This window comes from Egretta garzetta, unplaced genomic scaffold (genome assembly GCF_000687185.1).
Source record: "Egretta garzetta isolate BGI_Z169 unplaced genomic scaffold, ASM68718v1 scaffold536, whole genome shotgun sequence".
Lineage (NCBI taxonomy): Eukaryota > Metazoa > Chordata > Aves > Pelecaniformes > Ardeidae > Egretta > Egretta garzetta.
In genome coordinates, this window is record NW_009260068.1 from 1622315 (window position 1) to 1632606 (window position 10292).

General features: G+C 53.1%; 1 protein-coding gene across 1 annotated transcript in view; it reads right to left on the bottom strand.

Annotated features, from left to right (window-relative positions):
- Window positions 1-9786, bottom strand: part of LOC104128419 (microsomal triglyceride transfer protein) — an 11681-nt gene extending 1895 nt beyond the window's left edge. The window contains exons 1-14 of the mRNA XM_009641196.1: window positions 9720-9786; window positions 8409-8590; window positions 8068-8211; window positions 7463-7570; window positions 6792-6908; window positions 5694-5833; window positions 5240-5393; window positions 4152-4309; window positions 3353-3518; window positions 2785-2892; window positions 2449-2661; window positions 2104-2318; window positions 1388-1485; window positions 1-60 (exon numbers count right to left, since the gene is read on the bottom strand). The exon at window positions 1-60 is cut by the window's left edge and continues 1 nt beyond it. Of these exons, the coding sequence (XP_009639491.1) occupies window positions 1-60; window positions 1388-1485; window positions 2104-2318; window positions 2449-2661; window positions 2785-2892; window positions 3353-3518; window positions 4152-4309; window positions 5240-5393; window positions 5694-5833; window positions 6792-6908; window positions 7463-7570; window positions 8068-8211; window positions 8409-8590; window positions 9720-9786 (1930 nt within the window). The remainder of the gene's footprint in view (window positions 61-1387; window positions 1486-2103; window positions 2319-2448; window positions 2662-2784; window positions 2893-3352; window positions 3519-4151; window positions 4310-5239; window positions 5394-5693; window positions 5834-6791; window positions 6909-7462; window positions 7571-8067; window positions 8212-8408; window positions 8591-9719) is intronic.
- Between the last annotated feature and the right edge of the window lie 506 nt (window positions 9787-10292).

Consider the following 10292-nt stretch of genomic DNA (forward strand, 5'->3'; position numbering starts at 1 on the left):
GGAAACCACCCTCCAAAAAGAGCAGGTCCAGCCCAAAGGTGGAAAGCAGGTCCTGGGTGACTGAAAGGCAGAGAGACCCCGTAAGCATCCCGGGGCAGCAGCACATCTCTTCTTGTAATCGAGTCACTGAACAGTGGTGAACCATAAATGCCCTGAGAGTGGCAGCAGGGGGACGAAGGCTGACAGTAAAGAGCTCGTAGGGAGGATGTGCCAGGCTGGGATCCCACCAAGAGCGTTCTCTGCACCCGCTGCCACCAAGTCAGCACTCAGTAAGGAGGGGGTGGTTTCTTAAAAGAGCTTGTCCAGGCTGACTGCGGGGACTGGGAGGTCACTGGGTATGTCTAAAGGCAGGATCCTGAGGGCTCCTTAGCAATTTGTAAGCCCCCTCAATAGATCTCCTGTGTTAGCCATTAAACATAGAATCATTTAGGTTGGAAAAGCCCTTTAAGCTCCCCCAGCCCAACCATTCCCCTAACCCTGCCATCCCACCTCTAAACCCTGGCCCTGAGCACTGCGTCTGCCCAGCTTTTAAATCCACCCAGGGCTGGGGACTTGACCCCTTCCCTGGGCAGCCCCTTCCAGTGCTTCACAACCCTTTTGGGGAAGAAATTTTTCCTAAGGTCCAGCCCAAACCTGGTAACATCTGGTAAAGCTAAATGATGCAGAGGGGAAAGCTTCTCTGCACCATCATTTAACGGCAGGGTTAGGGGAATGGTTGGGCTTGATGATCTTAAAGGTCTTTTCCAACCTGACAAATTTTGTGACTGTCTCCTTCCATTCTTGCAATAATCAAAGGATTTAGCATTGCAATGTTTTTCTTCCAGGTGTTGGCTATTTTGCCTCCACCTACCCCCTTTCAAGGCTAGGCTGAGATAATTTGAAATGGGACAGAAATGAGAGCCGAGGGGGAGAGGTTTAAGCCAATATTTCGCAAGTGTTGATTGTTGCAGTCTCTCTGAAGTCTGATGATTTTTATCTCAGTACCAGGATTCTCCTTGTTGAAGAGCTTATTAAAGACACCTAAGGAATGGAGCTAAATATCTTGACCTACCAGGAAAAGCACAGAAACTCCCACCTACAGTCTACCATTGGTTTTGCCTCCCGCTGAGGTTCCTCTTTCAAATTAGCAGCATCTGGGAAAAGTAGGTGGCCCGGCCCAGCCCTCCCACTGTAGAAAGCCGGGTGGTGGCAGGGGTGTCAGAGAAAGGTCTATGTATTTTGGGTGATTGCAACCAGCCAGCTGGTGCTGGGGGACATGCTCAGAAACCTCGCACTGAGATTTTTGGGGGTATTTCTATAAAGCTGAGGCCTCTTCTGAAAGCTGCCTTCCCCACCAGCCCCTCCTTTAGCCATTGGAGAGGACCATGAGTGTCCTCCATGGTGTCACCTGTCAGAGGTCCTGAGAAAGAAGAGGAGATGCCAGCTTTCGAGAAGAAGTTGTAGTTGTTTATCCGTGGGTCACTCATGATGTCTTTCATTATCTCCCTGGAAGCAAGAGGGAAAGGGTATGTCAGCAGTGGGAAAGGAAAATGCCAGTGGTCATTACAGAAGGCTGTACAGAGAAGGAAATACAAATTTCCAGACTATTTCTCTCAGTTGCCCAGCGAAGCCTGAGCAAAAAAGGAAATGGAGCAGACATAGGCTACCCTGGAATTTCCCTCTCCTCCCCTTCATGAGGATAAACCAGTCAGATATTTTTGTGTAGCTTTTGCTCAGCTCTGAAAAATGTTAGTGCTTGGTTTGTTTTGTGCAGATAGGAAGATTAATGCAGTTACAAATTGTGTGCTGCCCTGCGAGCCAGAGCTTTGGCCTCTGAGGGCTCTGCTGAAGCTGTGAGCCTGGGTCCCCTCTGCCATGGGGCAGGACGAGGAGGGACGCCAGGTTTCGGCTGGCGGGGCGTCACCTGCATTAGCAGCCCCGCTGTTTTCTTCCTCCTGTAGCTGGGGATTTCCAGGCAGCTCCAAGGAGTGATGCCAGCACGCGTGCTTATCCAGCTTTAAAGGCATGATGGGTCAAAAGCCACAACTGCAGTGGGGAGGAGGAAAAACCAGCGATGTGGGGGGGGAGGGGGGGGAAAAATGCAACCTTCCCCTCCAGACCCACCTTGCCGGGTGGTGGTTGGCACGCAGGCTGCTCTGGACCTTCAGCAGCAAGAACATCGCCGTCTCTGTCTCCAGTTTGTTTGCAGCCAGCAGGATGTTGATGACATCCATGGGCAAGGGCTGGTTATCTAGGAGGACTTCTGCAGCGGCCAGGCGACAGGTTTTTTCGTAGCTCCTCCTCTTCTCGTGGAAAATCCTCCTCATTGCTCGTTTCACCTGATGCGAGAGGGCAATTAAAATGGTGCTGTTAGGGCAGTGATGTGCAAACGGTGGCTCTGCTTGCACCCTGATGGCTCGGCTTTGAATGGGAAGAGGAGCACCAAGCCTTGGCAGCTTTGTGCTGTACCTTGCTGGAGATATGCCAAGCAGGGAATCGCCGCAGGGCAGAGATGGCTGCGGTGGCGACAGCAGTGGTGCCCTCCTCAGCGTGGTCCAGGAGAGTGGGGATGGTTTCGGGGAGCACTGCGTTCCCCAGGGCCAGCAGGTAAATGACCACCTTGGACTCTTCCTCAGCACCTTTTAGCCCCTTGAGGATGGTTTCCACCCCACGCTTCACCTCCTATTCGGGGTTTGCAGGAGGGCAGGAGAGAAGGAGAGCGAGGTGAGGGACAGATGTTCTGGGCACCCTGGAGGAGGGGGGGCATCCAAAAAAGCCAAGTATAGGGGTTTGCAGAGGACCCACCTGCAGCCCACACAGCTTCTGCTGGCACAGCTTGCCGACCAGAGAGCCCAGGGCAACTATGCCCGTCTCCTGGACCTCGGGGGCCAGCTGCTTCCCATCCAGCTTGTCCTGGGCACCCGGAAAGGAGTATTAGGAAGCAGGAAAAAAAAAAAAGAAACGGGGAAAAAGAGAGAGAGGAGGAGTATGTTTTACCTCTTACCTCAAAGCGTTTACCAAAAAAATTAAGGAAAAACTAGATCTTACCTGCCTTGAAGGAGGCAATGCATGGTTTAATTGGATAAAATGCTGATTTTTCGCAGTGGTTTTTAATTAAGCTTTTCTTATCTGTAATACACCCATATAAAGCTCTTTCTGCTGGATGCTTTTCCTCTAAGGAGCATTTAATCCCATCGCCACTGCCCCATTAAAAGCACATAAAATAATCCCATAAGCAGGAAGATGTATTTCTACAGAAACATATTTCCCTTTTCCAGGAAAACGCGCTTGCTGTTCCCTCCTGCCTGCACTGGGGTGAGGATCCATCCTGGGCTCAGGACCCTCAGGGAGGGAGAGAAATATCTGTACTCACTAACACCAGGCGGAGAAGCTCTCCTGAGGGCCGGGGAGAGAAAGCTGCTGCGTAGAGAAACTTCTCCAGCAGGGATCTGGGCTCCTTGCTGAAATCCAGAAAGTCCGAGAGAGCCGCCAAGGATGCTACAGACTGCGCAGCCACCGCCGCCTCCACGACAAAGGGGCTGGAGGAAGAAGATGGAGGTCGTCATGACCCACCGATAGAGCTGGAGGAGAAACAAGGTGCCCTGTGCAGTTCCTCATCCCCCTTTCCATGCTTTCCTCTTGCTTTAAAACTCACGGGAGCTTCAGTTCATGGGTTAAAAAAAAAAAAAACAACACCCTAGAAGGTTGGCTCTTGCTCTGAACTGACCCACATCTAGGTATTTTGCTGCAAAGAGGAGCCCGGCCCCAGCGCTGACAAGGGATGGATGCCACGGCCATGGGTGGATGGTCTGTAAATAACAGACCTCCAACGGTATTTGCAGAAAGCCTGGCTGGAGCAGCAGCTAAGCCGGGAGAAAAAAAAAAAAAAAAAAAAAAGCCGCGTGGTGGTTGTTTGTATGGAACAGGCATTAAGAAAAAACAGAGTACGTTTGCACTAGTCAGGACCAGGGATGGTGTATGGGCCAGCACCGAATGACCCAGGTTGCCCGGACCAGGGATGGTGCATGGGCCAGCACCAAATGACCCAGGTTGCCAGGACCAGGGATGTTGTATGGGCCAGCACCAAATGACCCAGGTTGCCAGGGCCAGGAATGACCCTACGTGCCAGGGCTCTACATGCACAGGCAGCCAGTTTTGGCAAAGCCGCTCACAGCATCTCCTGGGGCGCTCTCCTCAGCAGCTGCAGAACATCTCTCTTCTTGGCGCTGCGCAGCATCTGGATGAACCTCTGGAACTGCCACGTGGTGGCTGCCTTCGAGGTGTCCGTTTTGATTCTCTGGCTGTCAAAAGCCTTCAGGTAGGCTCTCAGCTGCGAAGATGAGGTTTGTTAGGTGGAATTTAGCCTCTTTTACTCCTGATCTTGAATCATAGAATCACAGAATCGCTCAGGTTGGAAAAGCCCTTTAAGTTCCCCCAGCCCAACCATTCCCCTACCCCTGCCATCCCACCCCCAAACCCTGGCCCTGAGCACCTCATCTGCCTGGCTTTTAAATCCCCCCAGGGATGGGGACTCGACCCCTTCCCTGGGCAGCCCCTTCCAGTGCTTCACAACCCTTTTGGGGAAGAAATTTTTCCTGACGTCCAATCTAAGCCTCCCCTGGCACAACTTGAGGCCATAATCATGGGGCAATGTTTATACTTGGGAAATACTTAGGAGTAGGAGGGGGGCGTGGGGGTTATGCAATTACCTGCAGGCATCTACTGCAGCCTCCCACCACCACTGAGGACTTGTGCTGAAGCCCAAACACCCCAACCTGTGGTACGTGCCAGGAGAAGAGCAGGAGAAACTGCGAGCATCACTGGTGCCTGACAGTCATTGTAATTCCAGCTTTCTTGGGGGAAAAGCTTGGCGGACTTGAGGAGGCAGAAATAACCCCTGCTTTGTCCTTGCCAGCCTGATCTGTGGTGGAAATGTTTCCTGACCTCAGACCTGCGATGGGTTTAGCCCAACTGGATGTGCCAGCTGAGCACGAGGTTGCTTTTCCCATCGCAGAAACGCAGCCATGTCAAGGGGGACAGAGGGGTCCCTCCACCACGGGTAACAACATTAGATGTTATTTAGGAGAGGTAACAAGTCAGGCTGCTGCTCTGCAGTGCTCCCAGGGCCGTATCCTACCTCGACAATGGTAACCAGTCCCTCCAAATGCACCACTGTGGTTTAACCCCAAGCCCTACAGCCTTCTCCTGCCCACCCAGGTGCCCAGCTTGGTGAGTTTTGGGGGTGGGCAGCGTCACTGACCGACGGGCAGCGGGTGCAGACCCTCCTGAAGGGCAGGCTGCCCATGCCCAGGGGTTGGTGCTGTCCCTCTGTGCCAGCCAGTGCGTCCTCGAGGCTTCGTCCGGACACTTCTGCCGGGCCAGGCATGGGAGGAGACGCTAGCTGGAGCTGCTGCCTGTGGAGGGAGAAGAAGCCATCGGGAAGCACTTTGTCATTTACACCCTCCATGGCTCAGAGGCTGGTTGGGTTCACTCAGGGTTGGAGAGTGAGGAGATGCGGGGGGAAGCTGCCAAAAGGTGCCTGGTTGTTCCCTCCATGCCTTGCCCAGCTCCTGCACCCTGTCCTCCTTGCTGCCTGCACCAGGCTGTGCCAGCTGAGCTGGCTGGAGAGCAGCGAATGCTTTATCTCCAACAGATGCAGCTTCCTCCCACGCCAGGCTCCCCAGTTCGAGCAGTGGTATGGGGACATTACTCACCTTGAACTGATTTTGATGCCGGCGGTGGACCTCAGGGCTGGAGACACCACGTGGCTTTCCTCTGCCAGCACTGACCAGAGGAGTTTGTCTTTCACCATGTACTGGCTTTTGCTGGTGGGCTGCCACTCGACTCCAAAAATCTTGAAAAAGGAGAAGCATGGAGGAAAAATGACAACCTTTTCTCTCTTCCCCTCTCCCCAGGAGAGTTCTCTCCTCCCTATTAGCATGAAAAGAGCTTTCCAGTCCACAAAGTCACCCGCTTCACTTGCAAAATGTAGAAAGGAAAATCCAGAAGAATCACAGAATCATAGCATCCCAGGTTGGGAGGGACCTCAAGGATCATCTGGTCCAACCTTTCTGGGTAAGAGCCCAGCCTAGACAAGATGGCCCAGCACCCTGTCCAGCTGCACCCTGAAACGTGGTAGAGTCAACCACATCCCAGGGGAGTTTATTCCAATGGGTGACTGTTCTCATGGCGAAAAATTTCCTTCTCATGTCCAGTCGGAATCTCCCCAAGAGCAACTTGTGTCCGTTCCCCCTTGTCCTCTTCATGGGAGTCCCTGTGAAAAGGGAGCCCAACCTCTTCCCACATGTGGGAGAAGACAGCACCGTGTGAAGACCACAGCGAGGGGATGCTCCCACTCGTGGCTGACGTGGGGAGACAGACTGGTGACACCATGTGGACTTTCTTTTTCATTACAAGGTGGTTGTCACCCTGGCTCAGCCGCAGAAGAAAAAGGCAGCAGAGGGAGCAGGGGATGCTCTCCTGCCTGGTGTGGGTGATGCCTGGAGACTGCAAACTGGAAATAAAGGCCTCCCAAAGCATTGCCCTTCCTTCAGGTCTGTTCGACAGCACTAGCTCCATAGCTGCCTCAACACAGCTGCACGGCGTGGGAAGAGGTATGGCCCTCCATGCCCAAACCCACCTCACCCTGACGAGCATTGGCAAGGACATTCTCCAAGCAAAAGAGAAAGCCAAGCAATAGCAACTTCCACGCAGCTCATGCCAAAAAAATGCTCGGCTTGGAGGATTTTTGGGGACAACCCTGTTGTACTCGATGTAAGTTGAGCCCACGACCGCAAGAGCAATGGACTTGCTTTGTTTACGGAGGTGAATCCGGACTTCGGCTTTGTACAGCTGAGGAGATCTTTTGTCTTCATGACAGAATGGTTGGACATGGCGTACGTGACTTGGCAGCTCCCGGAGGTGTCCTCCTGAAACACAAATGTAAGTAACCATGGTTAAGGGTGATTGACTTTGATCAAGCCTGAATAAAATGATCTGTGAGGAGGACAGACAAAGAGGACAAACTAATAAATAGCAAAATCATCAAAAAGTGAGGGTCTGGGCCGTATTTGGAGATGTCGGATAGCTCCAAGTCCATCTGGGCAGGAAATTTGCTATTGCAAATTTAGGCTAACATCAGCAGTGAGCACCTTTGTGTGCCTGCAACTTGGGTTTTGAGGTTATTTCATGTTGTTCGCAGGTCACTACAGCACCAGTTGAGCTCCGGAGGGAGGGATTTCCCTGCCTTTGCCAGCTGCTGGCTGGGCTGAGCAAAGCAATCCCACTTGGCAGAAATTCTTGTAGAATTTTTTTTCTCCACTTTTCCTACTGGGAAATGATGACAATTTTGTAAGTGTGCCCATTCCTGAAAATTGCCTACAGATGATTTTCTTTTAAATCTTCTGGCTTTCCAGTAGTCATCCTCGCTCACAGCCCAGGGGCAGCTGGACCAGCAAAGCCCACAACTTTTATCTGCACCTACCTCCACTGCGGTGCCGGCGTGGGGCTGGAGCTGGAGCAGACTGACAACGCCTCGCTTCAGGTTGGAGATCAGGATGCTTTCTGCTTCGTCCCCATAGAAGGCTTTGACCTGGGAGGGCAAGAGGAGGTGTCTGCCTGCGGGAGTGGCTCTGGGGGCCCTGTGGGCTCTCTGCTGCCTTCCCTGCTGAAAGGCATCTCCCCTGCAACCTCTGCAACACCCTGTAGATACCCACAGGTTTTTCACAAGGAAGGCCGTATCCCTCCACAAGCAGGCATTGCCTTTTTTTTTTTCCATCCCAATGGTTTTCCCAAGCCTTAAAGGAGAAGCTCACATCCCACGGTTAGGACCGAGGTCCTTTTCACAGGGGATGCTGCAGCTCCGGTCCAGCCCACAGCCCCTTTGGAGGATGGGGCTGCATCTAGGGTCATACTGGACCCTGCGGTAGACCTGCATTTGCCACCCTGTCCAGTTCCTTGTGCTCTGATATGAAACCAGAGGTGGAGCGGAGGAGGAGTTCATATGGGCTTCGTAGCTGGGAAAATCTGGGATGTAGGCAGGAATGCTCTGCAGAGGGTGTGAGCAAGCCCAGGAAGTGCCCGGCTGACCTTCCCGCTGCTCCAGGAGATGAACACTGGCTGCCGGAGCTCTGCCTGCTCCTCCTGGCTTAGTGCAATCTCTGCAGGGGGACCTCCATCGCCATCCGGGCTCCTCTCCTCTTCTGGCTGCTGTTGGGCTTTCAGGTCGTGGAGCTATGACAGGAGATGATGGCAGAAAGCAGTGAGCGAGGGCGTCTGCTCCGAAGCCGCTATGCATCGCGGGCCTCTTGGGCAGAGAGGTCGTTTTTCAGAGGGCTTGGGCTAGAAAGGGGAGAGGCTGAGGAAGGAAAGGCGGCATCGCTGCTGCCGGGAGGAGCACCCGGCTGCAAGGGTTTTGCCACCTCACGCACCTCCAGCTGGAGCAGCTCTTCCCCGCCTTGGTCCCTCCAGAGCCGGTGCAGCTGGACCAATGCCTCAGCCTGCAGCCAGGCTCCCGGCGGGGATGGCGTGGATGCGTGGTCCAGCTGGACATCCAGGGTATAGCGGTACTGATATAGGGTGCCGGGCTGGAAAGAAAGCGGCTGCAAATCCCCTAAGGGAAGATGCAAATGTTGAAGGTAGGCGGTCGCAGACCTCAGCCCCTCGGCTCGCTGCACCAAGCATCCTCCATCCTAGAGAGGACCTGGGCTTGTGGGGATGCTGGTGACCTGCATCACTTTGCCTTCTGGAAGCATCATTTTGACACTGAGCAGTGGGTAGAGCTGGCATGTTTGGGGGAGAACATGGGAAGGTTTTTATGGGAAATTATTTGTGCCTGCAGTTTGGATATTTGAGTGTTCTTGGGGTGAGATTCCCACTTGCGTTTCGAGTCCTGCCTTAGAAATAAATGGTGGCCAGGGTGGGGGTCCTCCTTGGGGACTTCAGGACTTCTTGAAAGCACCAGGGGAACACACTTTAATCCCAAGGGAAAGTTTTCTGAGCATGCCCACGGACAGGAGGGATGTCTTGAAGCGTCTTTTCAATATTTCAGCGTTAACCGGGGCTACGTTAGCATTTTTATTTAGGGGAGAAGAGAGACCATATTGTTCATAGTGTGTGTTTCCCATCAGAACTGCCATTTCTTAATTAAATCACTGACTTCATGGTGGGGCAAAATAAAGTTGATGGGGCAGCTTTAGCTCAAAACTCCTTGCTTTAATCTTATTTATCGAGAGTTATTTGGAATCCCTTCTCTTGTTCATATAGAAATATGATGGGGGGGGGAGGGGTTGCCTTTGCCATCACATAACCAGTCTAATCTGTTTTCTAAAGCCACTTGAAATTCTCCCGCAAATGTGATGCATTTGCTGGGCTCCTGAAATGTTTTACAGTTTTGCTACTTTTGTTATAATAACAAAATGAAAGGAGTTGATGGAAAGCCAGCTCGCTCCCCAGGGCTTTCCTCCCTGAGTCAGACTGAAGAGTTTCTGTATTTCTGCACCGCGTGCAGTTTAAAAAGCTCCAGCTCTCTGTTTTTTCTCCCCTAGGGAGGACTTTCCAAAAAATTTCCCCGCCTGGGGCGATGCTCAGACCGTTTGCAGCTGTGGCAATAACTCTCCTCGGAGATGCTGGATTACGGCGAGCCCTGTGGGGCTCTTTGTGCGCTGGGATGAGCATCCCGCCTCTCGGGGTATCCCGACCCCATCACGTCCCTGGACCCGAAGCAGCCCAAAGTCTCTTACCTTTTGCTGTGCTCACGAAGGAAAAGCAAAGCAGGCAAACATATCCCAAAACCTCCTGGGGATTCATGGTGGGCTCTGGGAGCGGGGCGGGAGACGGGGAAGGAAGGGGGGTGGGAGGGGGTATCCCGACCCCATCACGTCCCTGGACCCGAAGCAGCCCAAAGTCTCTTACCTTTTGCTGTGCTCACGAAGGAAAAGCAAAGCAGGCAAACATATCCCAAAACCTCCTGGGGATTCATGGTGGGTGGGCTCTGCGGTGCGGGAGACGGGGAAGGAAGGGGGGTGGGAGAGGGGCTGGACAACAAAAGTGGGGAAGATTTGCAGCGTCAGGCGATGGGGCCCGACCTTCTTCCTATCCCCGCCTTATGCACCCAAGGAAAAGCAAATAATTAAACCTTTGCACCCAACCCCCAGCAGCCATGGGGGGTTTGGAAATCAGCTGAGGTTTGCCAAAGACCGGCGGGAGGGGAGGAAAGCTGCAAAAAAGAGCTGCCAGTTTGCCTCGATATGGGAGGGGGATGCTCAGAAAGCTGCTCCATCCCTCGGTGAACCATCTCTTCCCACCAGAAGGGA